General features: G+C 35.7%; 1 protein-coding gene across 1 annotated transcript in view; it reads right to left on the reverse strand.

The window, feature by feature from the left end:
- Nucleotides 1–24640, reverse strand: part of LOC121733739 (D-beta-hydroxybutyrate dehydrogenase, mitochondrial) — an 89248-nt gene that overhangs the window by 51494 nt on the left and 13114 nt on the right. Inside the window, exons 2-3 of the mRNA XM_042124089.1 lie at nt 21665–21773; nt 10629–10808 (exon numbers count right to left, since the gene is read on the reverse strand). Of these exons, the coding sequence (XP_041980023.1) occupies nt 10629–10808; nt 21665–21772 (288 nt within the window). The 5' untranslated portion in view covers nt 21773. The remainder of the gene's footprint in view (nt 1–10628; nt 10809–21664; nt 21774–24640) is intronic.

Below are 24640 nucleotides of genomic sequence, written 5' to 3' on the forward strand. Positions count from 1 at the left end.
AAGAGCAATGTACTACATACGTGCTTTTTGATCGTACCTACGTGAGTCGCAAAGTAAAAAGTTTTTTTTTAACTATGGAAGTAAAATTATTAAATGTTAATATGAAAAGGAAGGAAAACAATAAAGTTACCTAAATTAATAAAGTTATCAGTAAGTACACAAATAATATTGTAATATGATCTGTGAAATCAAATGCCAACTGAATTACAAATCAAACACGTATGAAAGTATTCTCTGTGGGAGAAAGTTATGTGGAATTTGAATTACGATAACTTCTCGTGTGTAATAAGCTTATATCCCGTCCAGAATACAACGGAGAACATACCACAATCTTAAAGTTAATTTTTAGTCAGAAATGCTCTAGAAACGCAATATTTTATTTATTTTAAAGTGTTTTGATATAATTCATACTAAAAATAAACATGTAAAAGCCTGTTTAGATATAAGTAAGACAGCAATCTAAGGGTTGGTTTACACGTATTAAGTTGATAAGTAGTTAAGTACTAAACAAGGAAATTAGAAATTTGACTATTTTCTATTATGTTGGCAGGCGGGGCTTGTCACTTGACACACTTCGGGCAGGCACTTCAAATTAAGTTAAAATTTAGTTACTATTTATCTACCCAGCCATTATCGCCGCGCCGCGCTGTGCCGATTTTAATGAAAGGTAGATTATATTATGATATACTTTTAGTAACAGACAAAGAAAAGTTTTAACCCTTAAAAATCATAAACAATATTGTTAACCGCTTATCAGTTTTCTCTGGTATAATAAATTAAATCAGTAAAACAATTTATTTAAACTAATTAAATAATAGATCATAGAACTTACTTAAGTGGTAAGTACTGTTTGGTAGTATAAAAACAGGCACACCTTAACAAAAGTAGATATTTGCGTATTTATTGTATTAAAATATGATGGCCGAAACATCGTTGCAATTTGCACCAAAATTCGTTTGATGCGCGGGAAACGTTCATTTTCTCGAGATAAAAAGCATCTTATGTCCTTTCTCAGAACTCTAAGTATCTCCATACCAAATTTCAGCAAAATTGGTTCAGCGGTTTGAACGTGAAAAGGTAACAGACAGTTGCATGCACCTTAATTTTATAAGAATTACAAGCTGTCCCGGCAAACGTTTCTTTGCTAATAAAGTATTTCGCCCGTATTATTTTATTGAAGTGATTAAATAAGTATGTCACCATGGCAACGTCCATCGCTATCCCGTCGCACAAACAATGGTCGCCGTCAGTCTCCAGTTGTAATAATTTAGTATTATTTATTTAACAAATGCACTTATCAATATAATAAGTACCCAGTAGCTGATTCTCAGACCCACTGAATATGCATATAGGTTAAAATCAGTAAAGCCGTTTCAGAGCCGTTTCGCGCGGCCTAACATTGTGACACGAGAATTTTATATATAAGATAATAATCGATCTATTCATGGCGGTTCATTGCTACGTAGACATAAAATGAAAATTCAGCTCATTTTTCGCACTGTATACCGATTGTTCTGGAATCTGGATCATCAAAATGTTTATCGAGCGAAAAGCTCATAAGAAACGATACGATATTTATGAATTATGATATGTACGATCAGAGAAATACATTCAATTGCAGATAGCAAATCTACGTTATTTTTTTTTATGAAAGAAGGGGGCAAACGAGCAAACGGGTCACCTGATGGAAAGCAACTTCTGTCGCCCATGGATACTCGCAGCATCAGATGAGCTGCAGGTGCGTTGCCGGCCTTTTAAGAGGGAATAGGGGAGGGTAGGGATGGGAAGGGAATAGGGGAGGATAGGGAAGGGAATTGGGCCTCCGGTAAACTCACTCACTCGGCGAAACACAGCGCAAGCGCTGTGTCACGCCGGTTTTCTGTGAGAACGTGGTATTTCTCCGGTCGAGCCAGCCCATTCTTGCCGAAGCATGGCTCTCCCACGCATTTGGTCCGGTTATTTTATTCGTGACCTGGTTGCTGGGCTTTATATAAACCGGCCAAATTTCATAGGTCCGCCGTGAGTCTATCACTGAATTTCACCGGTAGTACATACATCACATTTTTATAATACTGTTTACCGATGTTTACTCCTTTGTAGTCGTAAAACTTGAGTTGTAGTTATTTATGTTTTTCATCCATTACGTAGAAATGCCGACAAACAAACACTGTATAATATTATTATCGAAGTGCTTCATAGATTTTTAAATAAAAGTATATATATACTCATGTCGCTGAATTCTTATGGAGGCTTAGAATCATTGAACTCTGCAGGCGTTGACAATAATAGAATAATAGAGTTGTATTGTATCTAGATATATATGTTGTAGAATAATAGTGTTGTATGTTGTAGTGTTGTGTTGTATTGTATTGTATCGCAAATCTTATTAAGAACTTTGTGATCTTTATTATTTACTATGACTTTTATTTGTAAAACTTAGGTATATAATATATTTTACAACCCATTTGGATTTAAAATAATATAGTAGTGTTATTTAGTATCTATCTCGTAATCTTACAATTTAATTATATTGTTATAATTTAAGTTTAGGTAAAATATATTTTGATTATTATATTTCATAAGCATAAACTTTTTCGTAAAAGATTATTTAAAAGATTAGGCAAAAAAGTTGAAACGAAACAGATATGGCTGTTGAAAGCGATGTCTCACTTTACCAGCAAAATCTACAGAAAATATACAAGGTGTAACAAAACAAAGCGGAAATACTATAGGTTGTGTATGTATTCTTGATAGAGAGTTCACTGTGAAATTAGCAGTGCTGAAAGACCAAAAGTTTTTTCACTTTTATATGGGGAAACTCGTGACGGGTGCTTGCCCATACAGGTTTGCCGTATTAGGTTGGGGAAAAAGTTTCTTCGCATTTTATATAAAAATTCAAAAGGTTTTTTTTATGAAGTTCATTTACAATTGACTAAAGTGTATAGGTGCCATTTTGTTCGATAACTTTTTGCCATCTTGTTGGTAGGGATATGATCCCATTGCTATAAAAATTTTGGGGCTTCTGATGAAAAAACTGCAACAAGTGGTTATGGCAATCCTCTTTTGATGCCAACCTGACACTTCCTAAGGAATTCTGCTGCAACCGAAACAGGTGGAAATCTGAAGGTGCAAGGTCAGGACTATACAGCAGATGCATTAACACCTCCCAGCCAAACTAACGTAATTTTTCCTGAGAGGCTAAAGATGTGTGAGACACACCACCACCTTCTGTTGATTAATTCCGGCCGCTTTCTCTCAACTTCTTGCTTTAATCTTATCAGTTGTCTGAGTACAGTTCAGAATTGATGGCCCTGCCTGGCGGTAACAGCTCATAATGAATAATGCCCTTCCAATCCCACCACACTCATAGCATCACCTTGCTTGTTGCGAGTTAACCCGGGTTTCGCCACAGTCTGTGAAGCCTGACCGGCCTTTGACCACAATCTTTTTCACACGTTCTTGTCGTGATCTTGTTCTACTGTCTGTTGTTCTTCTGTTCTGTTGTTCTCTGTCTACGTGTTCTATTCATCATCAGTTATCATAGCTTTTTCAAAAATGGTTCGGTTTCATTACGTCGTAATAAAGAATCATAATAAAGAAAAATAAGTTTTTTTTTAAATAAAGAATCACAAATAAGTTCACGTTTCATTTCATTTCATTTCATTAGCCCAAGAGATTTTATGGCAAGTTCATACATGCGAAAAGATTTTTTCCCCAACCTATTATTATCACTTAGTTTTGTTTCACCCTGTATATTTTCCGAGGCTGTGTGGTGTGCGAGCGGTTTTATTTGCTCAGCAAAAAACTTGTACTCGTCCTGGGACATGTTTGTTTAGTCCAGTCAATATATCCCAAACGAAAGGTCAAAGGTGAACGCAAGTATTTTAACAAACCCGGGATATATTTAACAAAACAAATTGTGGCTAAATTCGATGTGCAGTGCATATTTAAAAAAATAAAAAGATTAAAATTTAAAGGTCACTTTGATTTTTAAAAACTCATAAATAGTTACAACCTAGTTACAACGTATATATTCTACTGTCTACAACGTTGTTATACACAATGCGGATATTTTTAGTAAAGAAGTTTTATGAAATATGCTTACCATTTGTTGCATACCAAAATTTCGTTTATTGCGCGGGAACCGTAAATATTTCGCAACAAAGAACCGTAAATATCCTAAAACCTATTTCGTCTTGCAAAAAATACCCGTGCCAGATTTTTTCTTAATCGGTTCAGCCGTTTAAGTAAAGGTAACAGACAGCCTAACAGGCAGACTTCTGAGTTTACAATTATATTAGTAAGGATACTTTTGCCTTAATTTTCCTTTCTTTTATGAAATTAGGGGGCAAACGGGAAGCATGGCTCTAACACGTAAAAACGTTCCTTTCTTTTCACTTTACGAAACAAGTTGATTTGTCCATCTACTCTGAATGTGATATTTGGTGACTGTTCTGTCGGTGCGAGCTAATCCTTTCATTACCGTCCACTCAATTTCATACACGTGGTGCAGATTATTGCGGCATTAGCTTTTGTAGCTCATGAATCGCTTTAACCTTTGCCCGGAAACCGTCTAAATTACAGTCGACGTCTTTGTGTCGTAATATTAGAAGCTTAGTTTGTCTCCGCAGGCTGATTGTTACGGGCTGTGGCTACTATGTGGCTACCGAATTTAGTTTGGACAAAAATACAGACGAACCCCAAATGGTAATCTATTTTTAAGTTGGTAGAAATTCCATTTCGATTTTTAACTGCCTGAACTGTAAACAAAGAATGTAAATAAAGTGACTGGCACATTTTAGTGCCCAAGGGAGGAAGCAGAATACTATCTTCTCTCTCTTCCTCTTGGCTCTTACTTACAGAGAGTCTGAGAGTCGAACGCGGGAATCGAATCTACAACCCTCGAGATAAGAGCCTCGTTCTAAGCCATTGGACCACGAAGGCGTATGTAAAGGTAAACCTATTATAAACTACTAGCGACCCGCCCCGGCTTCGCACGGGTATAAAATATATAGCCTATGTCACTTACTGAAAAAATGATTAAAATTTAAAATCGATTCAGTTTTGATATAACAGTAGTTACAAAGATTACTCCAGGTGCCCATATAGGAAGTAATCATAAATCCAAAACTATGCAGATATTTCTCTCTATAATATTCGTTAACTTACACATTTTATGTCACTAAAGGTACACGTATGTGGAGATTGAGAACTAGAATTACTTTTGTTCCGATACCGTCCGTATAAGATTGCCGCGGCGAGTGGGCGAGGGAAGTTATATTTATTGCCTTACTAGCTGTTGCCCGCGACTTCGTCCGCGTGGACTTCAGTTTATAGCGCGCGATGTCAACAAAATTGGTGTCAAAAGCTTTTATAAAAAAACCTTGGTACCCATTAAATCAATACAGCTGTGCAGTGTGCAAACAATAAGTACTTCATTTTTGTATGTTAAACTTTATATATTATGCCAAATTTTAAAGCTTATTTAGCCCCCTAATTACACAACTTTACCCATAAACTATTTATCATTGATAGGTTTAGCCCCAATTTCACCAACGTCTGTTAGTGTTAACAGCTTGTTAAAATATCCTGTCTTCTCTTTCATTCATATGAAAAACGAAACAGCTAACGTGATACTAATTCGAGCATTAACTTTAACAGTCGTTGGTGAAATTTGGTATTAAGGTTACGTCACTGCCTGCACAGATAAAGTACTGAGTTATTTAATACCGTAGAATAGATATAACAATCGAAAAAAATCGAGACTTAAATGTAAGATGATACCACCTCTTATAGAAAGACTTTTGAGCAAGCGTCAGCGCGATGTAGAAGACGCACGGCGCCATCTATTATGAATTTTTTGAACAAATTTACGACCCTTACAACCCTTTTTTCCAGTAAAAAAGTAGCCTATGTCCTTTCTCAGGCTTTAGACTATCAGTATACAAAATTTCATTACAATCGGTTCGGTAGTTTTGGCGTTTGGCGTGAAAGCGAGACTGACAGACAGAGATACTTTCGCATTCATAATATTAGTACAGATTATGTGCACACTGCACAGCTGTTTTTGGGTATTTTGATTAATTAAGAGGATTCCACACCGCCCTTTTTTCCATACAAACGTTGTCCCCTGTTTCCTCCCTGGATAATGCTAGTAGAGTTATATTTTTTTTCCTGAATATCTACGGCCACTAATACAATGTCCCTATGTTTTATTTTTTTTTTCATAATTTAATTATTAAATAAGATATGAACGTTCAAAAACCCAAAAAAATGGCCAGATTTTCCACTGTGTTCAAACGTCCAGAAAACAGATTTGGCTAGATTATACAAAAAAAGCAAAACATAGGAACACAGCTCAAGCCTTTTTTTAATCTTTAATGAAAAAAGTACTTAAATCGGTTAAGTTTTGGAGAAGGAATCAGGGGACAACGAATCGTTGATTTTCTGGATTTTCTGCAGTTGTCTCTATCGCGTTCTGCGGTATAGGCTTGAGGTAAGGGAGACAGCTATAGATATTACACGTACTTTTTTTTCATTTCTCTAGCCGCTGTTGTATCCTCTTAAGGGCCGCGCTACATCGGAATGGCAGCGGCGAGGCAAGCACTTTCAGCGCTGCCATTCCGGTGTAGCGCGCTGCGCGGCCCTAAGAGGGGTACCACTTACCAGGGTTTTAAAAAGTTTTTAAATTTGACACAAATTTTGTTGACACCGCGCGCTATAAACTAAAGTCCACGCGGACGAAGTCGCGGGCAACAGCTAGTTATGAATAAAAACAATAATATATAATAAAGTAGGTATGATTAGTTCTGTTATAATAATGAAGTAAAAAAATAAAGCGCCATCTGTTTTCATATATTAGAATTAAAATGTTGATTGCTGATTGCATTGATATATTTTCTGGATGGAATATAGGCCAACACAACACACTCGAACTCCTTAGAAATGCAGTAGGAGTTCTATAAGATAAGATAGATTGATTATTATTATAGCAAGTGATAACATTATTAAACATAATATTCTAACGTATTAAAAACTATAAACAAAAACATAACAACTAATAAGTATGATTAGTTCTATGTTACAACGAAGTAAAAAAATAAAGCGCCATCTGTTGAATCGTATTAGAACTAAAATGTTCATTGCATCGCGTCGATATATTTCTGGATTTTTTATAATATTACACATAAAATATATTTAAGATTTTTGAAATATTATTTTAATACACATCCAAGACCCAGGAACATTAAAAACTTTTTGTTCCGCCTGCGGGACTCGAACCCAGGACCCCCGGGATGAGCGCTGGTCACGCGCAATGCGAAGTAATTTTCATCGATATTTTCATGGAAATAAGATATTTTCCCACATCAAAATGTAGCCTATGTCCTTTCTCAGACTCTAGAATAACTGTGTACAAAATTTCATTGCAATCTATTGAGTAGTTTTGGTGTGAAAGCGAGACAGACAGGCAGACAGACAGACAGACAGACAGACAGAGATACTTTCGCAGTATATTTCGCAGTATTTATAAGTCGCGGGCAACAGCTAGTTATGAATAAAAACAATAATATATAATAAAGTAGGTATGATTAGTTCTGTTATAATAATGAAGTAAAAAATTAAGCGCCATCTGTTTTCATATATTAGAATTAAAATGTTGATTGCTGATTGCATTGATATATTTTCTGGATGGAATATAGGCCAACACAACACACTCGAACACCTTAGAAATGCAGTAGGAGTTCTATAAGATAAGATAGATTGATAATTATTATAGCAAGTGATAATATTATTAAACATAATATTCTAACGTATTAAAAACTATAAACAAAAACATAATAACTAATAAGTATGATTAGTTCTATGTAACAACGAAGTAAAAAAAGCGCCATCTGTTGAATCGTATTAGAACTAAAATGTTCATTGCATCGCGTCGATATATTTCTGGATTTTTTATAATATTATACATAAAATATATTTAAGATTTTTGAAATATTATTTTAATACACATCCAAGACCCAGGAACATTGAAAACTTTTTGTTCCGCCTGCGGGACTCGAACCCAGGACCCCCGGGATGAGCGCTGGCCACGCGCAATGCGAAGTAATTTTCATCGATATTTTCATGGAAATAAGATATTTTCCCACATCAAAATGTAGCCTATGTCCTTTCTCAGACTCTAGAATAACTGTGTACAAAATTTCATTGCAATCGGTTCAGTAGTTTTGGCGTGAAAGCGAGACAGACAGACAGACAGACAGACAGACAGACAGACAGACAGAGATACTTTCGCATTTATAATATTAGTATAGATTTACAAACTTTCTTATAGCTTTTCAAATATTATTTATTCATAAGTAAATCATGAATATTTCTTTATATTATCATAGTCAATATTAGATAGTTATAACAAGTTTACACAAGTATTTGGCTGGCTGAAATGTGCTTCAATTGTATAATGCGGCCTGGTATATTGTATAGAAGGATACATTCGTCTATGATTGTCCATAATCGACAGTTTCTCAATCATTAATTTCCATATGATCGCCCAAAATGAGGGGGGATATTTACACTTGGACTTTATTGTTATAAATGCTTGAAAAAGTCTCATCTGAGTTAATTCTACTTTGAAAAGAGTTAATTCGCTAATTAAAAGAACTTCAATTTATTGTTACTTACCTGAACGTCACTCTGACAAACTGCACGTTTAAAATTGAAAGAGTTCCGTGAATCGTTTATGCAGTCTGAGTTTACCGCATCACGAAGTGCTTTACGATTCCGAATGCTCGACTTAGAGTTCACATAAGCCCAGACGATGCGACGATGCTTTTTTTAGCCAACTTCCTAAAAAGGAGGAGACGGTAAGGGGATTCTTGGTAAACAGCGATTTCAATTTGAAGTTATTTCTCTGCAGAAGTACACGTTTTTATACAGATTTCCTAAATCCTTTTGCAGCTCTACCAATGCGCGGCATACGTTATTGTGTAGTAAATAAAGTTACGATACGCATATCGCGTGGCAGTGTAGTCTGACCCTTACTTTACAAAATGTCGAAATCACCTGTCGGGAAACCACCACGGCGTGGGTTCACATAATCGATTTCCGGGAAATGTTTATGTAAAGGATCTGCAATTTGCGTTGAATATTTAAACGTTTTAATAAAATCGCAAATATAGAGCGAGTTTTCCACGTCGTTTCATATATACAGCAGTAATGAACGTGATCAAAGACAGTTTAATAGGTACCTTTTACTTTCTTTGAAGTCGATTTTGTCGACTTTGCTTTTTTTTATGAAATAAGGGGGCAAACGAGCAAACGGGTCACCTGATGGAAAGCAACTTCCGTCGCCCATGGACACTCGCAGCATCAGAAGAGCTGCAGGTGCGTTGCCGTCCTTTTAAGAGGGAATAGGGTAATAGGGGAGGGTAGGGAAGGGAATAGGGTATTGGATTGGGCCTCCGGTAAACTCACTCACTCGGCGAAACACAGCGCAAGCGCTGTTTCACGCCGGTTTTCTGTGAGAACGTGGTAGTGGTCGTGCCGAAGCATGGCTCTCCCACGTATAAATGCTTTTGGGTGTTGTTATATTTTAACAAAATTTCGGGTACGGACTAACTAAGATATTTTGTATTACATGAGTAACGAGTGTGGAAAATGCTAGTTCTAGGTCTCCATTCATTTTGATTTTTCAGTTTCGAAGAAATTTGGCAACAAACATCGCGACACAATAATAATTTTTAATGTTGTTGATTTTTTTTGGGCCGCTTGTAAATTTTCTTTTCCACTTTTACCATGACTTAAAAGATTTCAGTGTTCGATTTTATCGAAATGAGTTGAGCTATTTAGCGAAGACGTTCAGCGATAGAACAGACAAACAGACAGGCGGATATACTCACACGTTTATAACGAGCCTATTTGAACGCCTTAGGGTTGGAATTTATCAAAATCCTTTCTTAGCGGATGCCTACGTCATAACATCTACCTGCATGCCAAATTTCAGCCCGATCCGTCCAGTGGTTTGGGCTGTGCGTTGCACTATGTCAATCAGTCAGTGAGTCACCTTTGAGTTTTATAATATACTCGTATTATATAGATTTATAATAACGGCATGGATGTATGAAATAATGTCAACACTGCACCGAGCCTTAAGCGTTGACTCACTCCGCTACAAGTAACGCTGGCAGTATTTGTGCTTGAAATGAAGTGTTTGGTTAACCGCAATCACACCTACGCCCGTTGTGCGCGGCACTCTATCCAATATTGGTTGTACGCTGCCGAGCTTACGTTTCATTGTCAAAACACGGCCAATTAAAATAATGACTAATGAATGTAAATTTCTAGCTACAAGGTCAACGATTTAATATTATATTATATAAATATAATGTCTTAATGTCATAAATGTCAGTGAACACTAATCGTTTTGCATTACAATAGTTTTTTGTCGTGATCCTACAGTAGTTTTCTTGCTGGACCAGCAAAGCACAAGGTCGACAGCACGCACCGATGGCAAGACGTGTCGTAGGACACAATCCCACGCCACTTCCAGCGTGACACAGCACGATCGGCAGCGCGCACCGATCAATATGTCCTACGGAACTTCTTGTGTGTGTACTGAACTACTGACTCACCTGCAGGTTGTGGTAGAACCACAGCGCGCCCGTGATGGAGATTGCGAACCACAGGAACAGCGTGAACACGGACACCGTGCTCAGGTGCAGCACGTTGAGCAGCGTGGACAGCACCACAGCCAGCGCGTGACACAGCACGATCGGCAGCGCGCACCGGTCTATTATGTCCCACGGCACTTCCTGGAAAAAACATTTCGTGTAAGAGGTTGCCAACGACGGTCATAATTATTGCAGGCTACTCCTACTTACGGAGCCTACTCGAAGCGTATTCGAAACAAACATATCTTACTACGTCGACAACAATTTAAAAATGGCATCATAGTGGTTGTGCAAAAACGGCAATTTTATCCGCTAAACTAATTTGATCTTCTTCAACTTATTATAATAGCTCACACACCGGTTTCGGTGACGGTGGCCGGTTTCATTGAAACCAGGCCAGCTACGCAGGAGTAATTTTATAGTGCCCAAGTGTGTGCGCAGTACACAAGAGCATTGTCTGTTCCTTTACTTTCATAACTCAGTGGGACGGAAGACCGACACGACTGGCGAGAGATCAGGCGCAGGACCGACTTTTTACATGCCCATCCGACGCATGGATCATCTTACTTGTCAGACAATCAGGTGATCAGCCTGCATCGTCCTAACCAAACTTGGAAATAACAACATATTAGTATTTACCCAACGTGTATTCGTAGAATCTTACTTTTTGCACACATAATAACTCATGTATGGTATTTCGATGAACGCTTAATTATTATTAATGATAAAAGTTATTCTTTTTGAATACTGACTATGAGCTTGTTCGTATTTTAAGCCGGACTAAAATTATATAAAGTGTGAATAAACCAGTACGTACTAATTGGTACCAAAATAGTGAAGAGAATCCAATTAAAGTTATATTTGTTGCAATCACTCTGTGAATTTTAAAGTTGTTTTAAAATTGTGAAACCAAACTATGAGGTTTTTTTCGTATATTTAATTTTGGTGATTTAATTGATTTCTTTACTTTATTATTATTTATTTACCAAGTGTAATAATATCTGGTAACCACCAGAATATGACGAGTCATGAGACTAGCTTCTGCCCGTGGATTAGCCCGCTTAAATTTATTGTCCCTCGGAAACACTACCTTCAAATAAAATTTTGAAATTAAATATTATCATGCGATACCGATATAATAGTTTTATCGGCTTATAGCGAATCATAATTTAAATTCGTAAAATAACAAAACAAATATTGGCGAGTTGGGATTTTCAGGAAGTTACACTTTTCATGTACGCAGACTATAACCGCAACATGGTACCATATAATATTTTTATTACATTATTTTATACGGTGATAAGTAGCCCTAATTGCCATCCACATTAATGAAATTACGCACAGGCACGAAGTAAAAGCGTGGAAGATAAATTGCCTCGAAGTATTTGGACAGCGGCGAGTAAAAATTTTAACACAAATAACGAGCAGACGCGAAGTCCAAAAATACCGGGCCAAAAGTGAGCGGGCAAGATGGTGACGTCACAGAGTATAAATAGAGATAGCACTGCTGTATGAGATAGTTTATTTCTATACACTTTCGCCTCATCACTATCTGAAACATAATTCATCTAAACTGTACAACAAAAACGCTTGGTCTTTTCGTTACAGCCAAATGGATTAAGGCCGGCCGCACATTATAATAATCAGAAAAATTCGGACACCCGCGGACGACGGTTTAAAGATATCGACAGAGTGCAGGGTACCTGAAGATGGAAGATGCAACCGTGGCCGGCCTAGGAAAAGATGGCGCGATGAGATGGAGGCGTACCAACCGGGCTAGCCAACGGTGGCGTTGGACCGAGACTAGTGGAAGACCCTGGGGGAGGCCTTTGCCCAGCATTGGGATAGTATGGGCTGCTAAAAAAATCTTATAATGTGCGGCCGGGGTAAAGACCTATCACACGTAATACCTTCAAACGAAACTTGAAACCAACATAATAATATACATATAACACTCGTTTGACTGTTCGAGATTTTTTTTTTTCTGTTTGGTTTGGCGTTTCCCGCGTTTCCCTTCAGGAGCTGGAACACCGTTGGGGTTTTAATGGGTAGTGCCGGGTGCGGATATTACGTCCGCCCCGGGGAGTCCCACATACGTCGATGGTCTTCCCCAGGCCCCGGGGATGCGTAAATGCATTCCCCTAACGAAAAAAAAAACAAAGGTAACATGGACTGGATTGACAAGGAAAAGAGCATCATTAATGTTGCATAAACATGTAGACTCGAGGTACCGCACGGCTTTTCCTTATTCAATTGCTAAACTCCTTCCTTTCTGACCAATGGATCCTCTTTTGTAACTATCAAAGATTTTGAAGATACACACACATAATATTATATCACGAACAATTCTATCATTAATAAAATCATTTATCCGCTTAAGATTCATCTAAAAATAAAAATAACCAACAGGGTTAAAGCCAGTCAATAAATCCTAACAAAGGTATCAATTTTCTTTAAAAAGACAAAAGATTTAGAAGCGATTGTCGTTTCTAAGAAAGGTATTTCAGGCCAAGAGATTTATTTTCAATTCCATCTGCTTAAAATATTAAGACACTAAACCCTCAGACAATAATTTACATTAACAAATTGTATTAGGTTGGCCTTGTTAGGATGATGAAAAATGTAGAAAATGAAGAGAAAAAAATAAAGGCTTGTAACCAGTTTATAAATCTAAGTATTTTAGGTTACTAACAAGTAATACAGATTCAATAAAATAAGGCCGAACTGTATAAAAAAATCTGAATTCATGGCAGAGTACAAAAGTTCGGTTTGTGAATATATCATTATTTATTTCAGTATTTATTTCACCGACATAATATTTTGGAACATGCCTCTAGGTTAGATTGATATTAACCGAAATAAAAAAGAGGTAATCATAAAATTGATAGAATGTACTATGGTGATTTATTTGTAGGTCGCTGGTTGTAGACATTTTGTGATAAATACCTTTTTAACCCCCGACAAAAAAGAGGGGTGTTATAAGTTTGACGTGTCTGTCTGTCTGTCTGTTTGTCTGTGTGTGTATCTGTCCGTGGCATCGTAGCATCCAAACGGGTGGACCGATTTTGATCTAGTTTTTTTTGTTTGAACGCTGACATGATCGAGAGTGTTCTTAACTATAATTCATCATCATCAGCCTGCTCAGTGCTGGACAATCAGGGTATATCTGGTTCATGAAAGGCCGTTAGCAACTTGTAGTCGTTTGATGGGTTTTATATTTCATTCTAGTTCGTAACATTTGTGAACATACAATATACGTATACACATAATAATAGAAAGTTGACCTGGTGATGCAGCATCACCTGGTAATCAATAGGATATCCAACTCCTTGCCAACTTAGAGCAGAGGTTTCGTGTTTGGGCTCATTTTAATTGCGACAACAAGCAAGAAGTAGATAAACAGAAAATATTTACATGCTGCTGCTGCAGCATCACCTGGATTCTATAGGAACCGAGCTTCGTATGAACCCAAAGTGGAAGTTTCATGTTTGGTCTCATATTAACGGCCTCATCGAAAAGGACATTTATAGATGGTAATCATGAGAATATGATTCTGTTGATAGGAATCATTCTGCACAATAACCAACACAAGTTTAAAAAGTATGAAATAAAATTAAATTAAAAAATTAAAAAAAAAAAACCCGCCAAACAACTTTAAAAGGTAATGAAATAATATTTACTGCCTTTAGGTTCAAATAATTCCTAACTTGTGTAAAGTAATATTTTAGTCCATAATTGTTGTCAAGGTGTGTCAGGGGACCGCTAATGTAGATGTTTGATTTCACATAACAAGTTTAAGGATCAATAATTCACAGCGAACTGAATCGAGATAATCAGTGACTTGGCGGTTGTAGGTTTTAGACTGTAGTTTACTTGAATTACTTGGCGGTCCCCCGACACACCTTGACAACAATTATGGACTAAAATATTACTTTACACCAGTTAGGAATTATTTGAACTTAAAGGCAGTAAATATTATTTCATTACTTTTTAAAGTTGTTTTGGCGGGGTTTTTTTTCATTTAGGTATACGTACTACATACGCATGTTAAGTAGGTCGTTAAGAGTTGTACTACTGCGCCTCATATTTCACATATTCAATATTTATTTGTATTTTCACATATTAATATGAACTCAAAGAGAAAAATATTTTCTTACAAGCTTTAATTTCTGGGGAGTAAAAAGTAGCTTAGAATTTAGACTACTGAATTTAGACTACACTAGTTTTAGATGACTGTTATTAGGTGTCTGAACTTAGATGACTAAATTTAGGCCACTTTATTTAGACGACTGAATTTTGGTTCCTAAAATAATGAAAATAGAGGGGAAGAAGTAGGTATGTAACAGTTAAAAAATTACCGTTTTTTGCATAAATGGAAGCCCATTTAAGGCCGAGAAAATTATTTGAAATGAAAAATGTGGATTTTATGTATAGCCAGATATATTAGCCAGATGATGAAATAGGTAAGTTACAAGGTTCGTTTAAATTATTAAAGGAAAATATGAGTAAGTGTTTTTATGTTATAAAATGTTAGTTACCTGGTTTTTCCACTGACGTCTTTAATTATATCGCCCAAAGAATACGCAAATTATAATTTGCTTTTTACTACCTGCATACGCATACAAATATGTCCAAGGCAAAACGTTTCCCGAGAATCTAAATATCTCAAAATATCAAATTTAATCTGAATTGATTCAGTAGTTTAGCCAAAAAGGGGCAATAACCATACAGACGCACGTGTTTTATTGGTATAAATAATAATTAAACTCCAAATTCTAAAGATCACTTTATCAAAAACATGAAACTTGCCTTTGTTTTGGGGTCGCATTGAAATCCCTACCCATAAAGGTGCGTATACCCTCCTACGTTTGTTTCCTTCCGTGTGAACAATTTTATTCAAGAATTTGTTACGGGTATGCTTATCAACCGGGGAAAATGCGAGTTTATAGCAATAGGCCTCTTGGATATCGTTGCTAAGCTACGGCAACGCCGCGGGTCGGTTGACGGTGGAAACTCACGGGCGCTTTTCTCTTATGATTCTCATACAAGTCACTGCACTTTTTTGGTAATTGTTTATATTTTTAGCACAATAAAAAGTAATGAGCCAAATTATTGTGGACTTCATAATTTTCCGCAGACTTTTTCCGCGGAAAATCAGTACTTATCGAAAGCTATATTTACTTAAATATCATCTTCTTAGTTATTACTTATTACTAAAAACAGGTTGTTTACCTAATTAAAAATTATAGAGCACAAACTAATTCCAAAGCAATCATGTTCATGAGGTCTTCGAAATCCATGATGATGGAGAACGAATCATCCGTGTAAAAGTAATACCACAGACCAGAGTAGGTAATCGACTGTACGACGTGAAAGTGAAGCTATGTATTGAATAATCTAAACAAATATAATTTCAGCAACTTTTCAACTATACATGCAAAATAAAAATGGAAAATGCAGAAGAATATATTATGGAGTTATCCATGCCAAATTTCAGCAAAATATATTCAGCAGGTTAGGCGTTAAGAGGTAACAGACAGACACACTTTCGCACTTATAATATTATAAGTAATATCAGTAATTAGTATAAGTATTAGTATGATAATATTATTATAAATGTGAAAGTGAATATTGAAGGAATTAGTAATAAATATTGAACCGGCAAAAATTTTATTTATATATCGTTTTTTCAATTACAATATATTATTATACATAAAACAATGATATTAAAAATAACTTGCACGTGATATTTTATAAATATTCATGCGAGATTTAGATTTAAGCATGATTAATGTTTCCCAATTCCGTCTCAGAAACGAATAAACCGTTAATTGAGAATCCGAGATTGGGAATTTTTGGACCCTACAACACAACAGTACCCCGTACCGCCCATATTTTCCTTATTCAGAGCACTTTTTAACGTTTTCAACGTGTTTTCATTTTTAACTAGTAAACCGTATTTCACAGCTGATCGCACTCTGACACCCACGTGTTGCCTGAATCTGCCACTCGCCGCGCCACTAGAGATATCCAAGAGGCCTATAATAACATTTATTTATGGATGTCTATTTATTATTTTCGGGCAGGTAAAAGATTGTAAAAAAATAATAATTCTACCTACAATTTACATAGGCACTCCTACTTATTATATTCTATGCATAATTAATTCAAGAATAAAAAAACCCGACTGCAAAACAATTTTAACTAAGCAAAAAGACCGAAACAAGACCTAATTCTGCCGGAGGCGTCTAATCCATGTTTTAATTGATACGATTCTTGCTTACGAGTTTCATGCCAAGATGAATAGAAGGCTGCATAGAAAAATGTAGAAGAAGAAAGTGGACTACAAAATGCAGTCGAAGGCATGTCGCACAAAGTTTAACATTTCATAAATCATAAAATATACCTCTGACTGCATTTTGTAGTCCACTTTCTTCTTCTACATTTTTCTATGTAGCCTTCTATTCATCTTGGCATGAAACTCGTAAGCAAGAATCGTATCAATTAAAACATGGATTAGACGCCTCCGGCAGAGTTAGGTCTTGTTTCGGTCTTTTTATTTAAAATTGTTTTGCAGTCGGGTTTTTGATTTTTGAATTAATTTATTTTATTGGCGTCTTTTTATTTTGTAGTTATCTAATCATTTCAACAATCAATCTAAGGGTTTTTTTAAATTATTATTTATCGTTCTATTGAATATTGAAACTGTAAGTTACATACATAATTAGATTCAGTGTTTAAAATCCTTCATTTTGATACCACACTTGATATGCTTGGTAGAATTTTTATTTTTTTTACCTCACATTATGTCGCTAAAATCCGCCATTTTGTTTTTTTTATGTCATCTATCTAAGAACACTAGGGCTAATAAAACAAATCTAACGATACCTCAAACGTGAAAATCCGCTTAGCGTTTCTGAAGATACGAGGTAAGTAATAAAGAATATTACTAACATACAAGATACGCGCTAAAAACATAACCCTCCTGGTAGTAGGGTAGAAAGTAGCCTATGTGTTAAATCGACGCCTCAACTATAAGTAGCTAGATTTGACCAAAATCTATTACTCATACTTTACATAGTTCAGTTACTTTTGCTCTTGACATAACAACTACCTACACAGTGCACACCAACTTTAGCCTAAGTTATAATATTGGTGTCATAAATTATTGTTTATAAGTATGAAATCTATTTTAAAACAAGAAAATATTTTCTTATGGATTCCTACTATTAATAATTCAACTGTAACATAATTATAAACCTCCACTGCGTAACCAAAATAAAGAACCACATAAGAATCCATTATAATTTGAAAAAGCTTATTTTTATTGATTCAAATTATTTTTCGGCTCGATTGCCGTTTTTTACATAAATAGGGCTTAACCATATTTATGCAAAAAAACGGCAAGCTTTTACCTATTACTTACTTGCTTCATCCACTAACGTCTTTAATAAAGTGGGTTAAGGACAACAAATAATTATCTCCCGACCTTCGACCTCGCCGTCCTTGCGCGAGAAAAAGCGTGGAGGTCATAAAATTCAGACAAGACAGTAGAATAAAATACAGTACAGTAGAGTAACTGTCCGCGACGAAATGAGTGACATGAAAAAGAGTGACATGGTAATGACAGTTTTTTTGATAACAAAAATATAACTCAAAAAAATGCCGTCCTCATACCCATACGGATGCCCAGATCGGCAATTTGTATGGGTATGAAGACGGATTTTTTTAAGTTCCCAGCATGATTGTTTTCATAGAAAAAGTTGTTCATTTTGACAGACTTATTTGATGGTTTCAAGGACAACGGTGTTTACACTAACATCTTGTATATTCTACTAGCCTAGTAAACGAATGATTCTGCTTGGAAAAGTCGAAAGCAGAAATTATGACTTTGGTACCTTGTTTAGAGTAGTTAGGTGATAAACATACAAAAAGTCCTGACCCCTCCGAGGTGAGCTCGATGGAGAGGGGGGGGGGGGGACAAAGAAGGTTCCGTTCTTTGATTGGTTTTGGTTACGAAGTTGTAGAGAATTTAATTAGTTTTTATTATATAGTAGAAGAGAATTTCCTACGAAGCATCGTTTTTGATGAGTAAGCAAAAAACCAACAAACGGGACCTTCTCGAGCTCACCTCGGAGGGGTCAGGACTTTTAGTATGTTTATCTCCTAACTACTCTAAACAAAGTACCAAAGTTAAAATTTCTGCTTTCGACTTTTCCAAGCAGACCCCCATTTTGGGCATTCGTTTACTAGGCTATACTGTATTCAGTTATATTATTGTTTAAGTACTCCATTCATCTTATTTGAATTTCGAGAGTGCGAGTAACTTGGTTATTTACGAAAGCTAACACAACTTTACTTTTACTGTATGAATAGTGAGGTTACTCTGGAAAATAAGACGTAATAGACTAAATTTTTAAATAAGTTAGTAGGTAAGTATATTATCATTTATGAATATAAAAATGTAGACTTTGATAAAATATAGCTACTAAGATTTACGTGGCCGATAAGAACCTTTTTTTATCTAACAAAGTTTCAAAGTGAGGAAATAAGATTACGGGTAGGTATGCCAATTACTTAGGGTCAATTCAGACCACAACGCGACGCGTACATGCATTTTTAAATTTGTACTGAATTGACCGACTTCAATAGAAAAGACGCGATATTTTTATTTTTATGTTTATCTTAAAGAACTCCATGTAGAATAGACCACAAGTATATTAAATTAAAACACTGGAATTTGCTGCAAAAAATGCGGTTTAAAATTGTCAATTTAAATTTTGGCGTCAAAAAGGATCTCTAGTCTGTATGACGTCACTACTGTTTGACAATTATTGACAATGGCCTCACCTGATCGTACCTCTCAAAAAGTTGTCATGCCCCGCGTTCTATTTTGGCGTTAAAAACGATTAAAACGCTTAATGGAGGCATTTTGATCGTTTTTAACGCTAAATGGAACGCGGGAATATCATGTGTGACGTCACTGAACGCTGATTAGTGTTTTGAAATCCGTTCCGTTTCAAGTTACTTTTAATTCGTAATTTTAGTAAAAAACAATATTTTATAAAAAACTAGCTGTCCCGGCAAACGTTGTTTTGCCATATAAAGTATTTCGCCCCTGTTATTTTACTGAAGTGACTAAATAAGTATGGCACCATGGCAACGTCCATCGCTATCCCTTCACACAAACAATGGTCACCGTCAGTCTCGAGCTGTAATAATTTACTATTATTTATTCAATAAATGCACTTATCGATATAAAAAGTACCCAGTAGCCGATTCTCAGACCTACTGAATATGCATATAAAATTTGGTAAAAATCAGTAAAGCCGTTTCTGAGGAGTACGGTAACTAACATTGTGACACGAGCATTTTATATATAAGAGATCAACCTTGCAGTGGCCCTTCTTTTTATATTTTTTTAATGTTTTAATAGCAAAATTTTCATAAATATTATATTTGCATGTTCCCTATTGCGTGAGATGTCTTGCAAATGTCAAATCCATACAAATTTAGAAATGCGTCTACGCGTCGCGTTGCGGTCTGAATTGACCTTTAAACGAGTAATTAGCTTTGTCCACAATGTGTCTTTTCTGTTCGTCAAAAGCATGCATTATAGCTCAGTCAACAGCGAACGTGAGGCATGCCCTCTGACCGTATCCAAAACTTCAAAAACCAGACAAGTGCGAGTCGGACTCGCGCACGAAGTGTTCCGTACAATTATAGAGCAAAAATAGGCCAAAATTTGTATTTTTTGTATGGGAGCCCCCCTTAATTTTTTATTTTATTTTAAAATTATTATTAAATATCAATGTACACATATAATTAAGGACTTTGAGAAAAATTCAAGCACCTACCTGTTGTCATTATTGATATAGAGCAACATAGGCTAAAAACATCACGTTTGTTGTGTGGGAGCTCCCTTAATTTTTTTTTTTTTGATTTTAGTATTTGTCGTTATAGCGGCAACAGATACCTATACATAATCTGTAAAAATTTCAACTCTCTAGCCATTACTGTTCTATAGTTACAGCCTGCAGACAGACAGACAGACAGACCGACAGACAAACACAGACAGACGGACAGACAACGAAGTCTTAGTAATAGTGTCCCGTTTTTACCCTTTGGGTACGGAACCCTAAAAATTACAATATTGGCGTTGCTTAAAAATGTCAACATTGACAATACTTATAGTATTGGTACTTTAAGTAATGGGTAGGTATACCAATAGCTATGTCCACACTACTATGCACTTTCATCTTCAATTTTCGTCATCATATTGGCGCATTCAATAATTGAATGCGTCAAGAAACGCAGAGGTAGTTGCGGCTACTTTTAACAAGGCAACCCAACATTAATCCGTTCTATACGTTCTAAAGGTTATTTTAAAATATATTTGATCGAAAAAAAAAACGATTCATGCAGGATTTTACGGTCGGATCTTAGGATATTATACCAGCCAACGCCAACCACATAGATTTTTACGTCCCGAGTCTCGACTAAAAGTTAGTCTTTGTATTTTTAAGCAAGTTAAGAAATCTAGATTCGAATTGATATATTTAAACTAAGTTCGCCACTTGTTTTCAGAATAAATTATAAACTTTAGAGTTTGATCACCTAAAGTTAATTGATCAAATTGAAAACTAATTTATTTCTTAATGTTTACGAAGATTACACATAAATTTCAGATTCAAAACAAGAATAATAATAAACTATTAAAACTAAAGAAGTAATTTAAATAAATGAGAGAGTATAATAATAATTATGTTATGATGGGATTTTGCTTTTGTAAACATAATACCTTCTAAAGAACCAATCACTTCTCGCTTGCAGTAGCAATGAACTTTTATAGTAATAGACCTGGATAGACAAGTAAGAACTCAATTATCCGGACTAGTTGTCGATATACATTCGGATAACCGAAAATGTTTTACATAAACGTATTCCTTTTCGGCTGCCACGCTATTTCCAAAAAAATCTCTTAAAAAGTAACATACCTGTGAAGCCTGAGTGCTTTTCACGAGCGAGCCTCTCCGCGCGGACGTGCGACGATGCATCGACGGCGCAGTTATAGACGCGCGTCGCGTCACGTCGCCGGCTGCCATCCTGCAACAGGACACTTAGTGAGACCTAAATTCTTGTACCTCCGATCACAATAATATGCATCTGCAAAATAGTTTTTCAGTACATCTTAGATTCAAGTAACAAGAAGTTTGCACTTGGAGGCCCCAAAATAATTAACACTGTTGAATTACTAAACTCCTATCGAAGACCCTCAGAAAATGTAAATTATTTAGGAGATCTCGTAGCACAGAGGAGGAAATACTCGCAGCAAACAAGGTATAATAATAACTCCCACGCCGGTTTCGGTGACGGTGGCCGCTTTCAGAGCAACCAGGCCAGTTACGCAGGAGTAATTTTATAGTGCCCAAGTATGTGCGCAGTACTCAAGAGCACTTTTTATTCCTTCACCCTCATATCATGGGACGGACGACCGACACGACTGGCGAGAGATCAGGCGCCTGCGCCGCGCAGGACCGACTTTTTACACGCCCATTCGACGCATGGATCATCTTACTTGTATCAGACAATGACAATGATGACACTGACAGTTACTAACATTGTAATGTCGTCACCATTAAATTAGGACCATATTAGAGCCGTCTAAAAATGCCATTTATAAAATTTACGTGGCTTTATGCTCTATCTCAACCTGAAATTACGTTTACGTCCTGCAAAACTTACGTTGTGTGATGACGTAAGTTTTGCAGGACGTATTACGTAAATTCAGATATATATATATATATATATATATATATATATATATATATATATATATATATATATATATATATATATATATATATATATATATATACTACATACGCATTACGCAGTTGATCTATGTGTGTGCACGCGATTTAAAATCCAACACGAACTTTGTGGATACGAGAATTTTCTTTTTGAGAGACCGAGAATTCAATTCTCGTATCCACAAAGTTCGTGTCGGATTTTGAATCGCGTGCACACACATAGATCAACTGCGTAATGCGTATACAGTAGTTGATGTCACTTTGTTTTTAATACATTTCAACTGTCTCGCTCTAATTTCATCTGAAATATCGCCATCTCATTCATTTATATGAAAACAAGAAAAGCGTGGTCTACCAGATCTCATGACGTCATCCGCGGCCAATTCGATCAAGTTCTAGAACAAAACAAATGAACGCGTAGACGCGTAGACGACTCAAGACGCTTTAGTGAAATAATTCGGCATCAAAATTCGAACCAGAAAACACGTTTTTGAAAAATGGAAAATTCAAAGAACAGCGTTGTTGATTAGTAGAAAGCTTGCAATTTTTAAGCTATATATTTTACCGTGATAATTTTCGTTGGTCCGTCAGTACCTAATAGGTAGGCTTTTAATCAAGATCATAAGAGCAAATAAATCTTTCATAAAACTTTTAAAACAATTAAAAACATTGCCACGTCCTCTCTGTTAAACTTACTTTTCTGCGAAGTTTCTCGTACCTATTTGTGGCTACTGGCGACCTTATAGTATGACGTCATGAAATTCTTATATTTCTTCTTTATTAACTGAAAGTAGTTTAGTTTAGTTGCTCTTATTTCCAAAGTTCAATAGACAAAAGAAATCTATTATTGACTCTTAAATCAATAATTTAAGAGTCAATAATAGATTTCTTAATAAAGGTAAAATCATTAGATATATTTACGTACTATTTTTTTTCCGCGACTTCGCCCGCGTGGAATTCTCAGAACGACTAATAACTTTTTAGATACACCAGCTTTCTACTACTGGTGTTAAAATTTTTGCAATCTAACCAGTAATTTCAGAGATTACCTCCTATACACAAAAAAAGAAACTTAACCTCTTTATTATATTAGTGTAAATTCACTGCTATTTCTAATACTATTAATTTATCTCTTAGAACGTAATTAAGTTGCCGAGGGTGGTCGATTTTCTTGTTTTTATCATAGCTTTATCAAACATTAATAAAAGATAAGTAGGGTAGCTAATTGGTATAAAAGCAATTATTTTTCATTGCAAACGATGTCACCCGAAGCCGTAGAGTGACATTAAGGACGTAATTTGTAAAATTGGTGTCCCACGTGTGACGCAGTGTTGTGTGACGTCAACACGCTTCACATCGCAACTGACGTAACCAACGCAAGTCATCCCATCTTAGACGAACAGACTCCAGCAGACTGGAATCTTAGGCTTTAATAATATCTATGGACGCTTCACACCACGTCACCACGTCAGGCTTGAAAGGATAATTAGGCGTAAAAAATAGTACCGTATACAGGTGTAACAAAACCAAGTGATAATACAATTTAGAGTGTGTGTGGGTCCTCTATATAGAGTTCGCTGTGGAAGTAGCAGCGCTGAAAGGGTAACTTTTTTCACCTTCATATGGAAAAATTCATGATGACAAATCACAAAAAATAATGCTCTTTCAGCGCTGTTTCTGAGAAAGTGTTCACATTGAGCTCCATATAAGGAACCCCATATAAGGAACACACCCTATAGTATAAAATGAAATCAATCAAATCATTTATTTGCAGAATAAGTAGGTGAAAAGATGTTACAGATATAATACAGGAGCTACAACTTAATCTAACCTATCTGAGGCATGCAAATTATTATTATTGTCAAAGTTCAATTGTACATTATTTTATATTATATTACTAAGTTACTGGTAAAATATTTCATCAGTATTATCACTTAGTTTTGTCACACCTAGTATATAAACTTATAGACATAATATTATATACTTATCTAATGTAATTATTTCTGATACGACGACTTACTAACTAATAAATAGGTACAAACCAAGTTTAACCTTTTCAATCCATTTGAAATAATATTCCAAGCCTAATAAATTCAAAAGTGCCAAGTTTTTTCAATCGCTTCTAATAATTGACTTGGTAACCACCTATTAAATTCATTT

The sequence above is a fragment of the Aricia agestis genome, chromosome 14, assembly GCF_905147365.1.
Source record: "Aricia agestis chromosome 14, ilAriAges1.1, whole genome shotgun sequence".
NCBI lineage: Eukaryota > Metazoa > Arthropoda > Insecta > Lepidoptera > Lycaenidae > Aricia > Aricia agestis.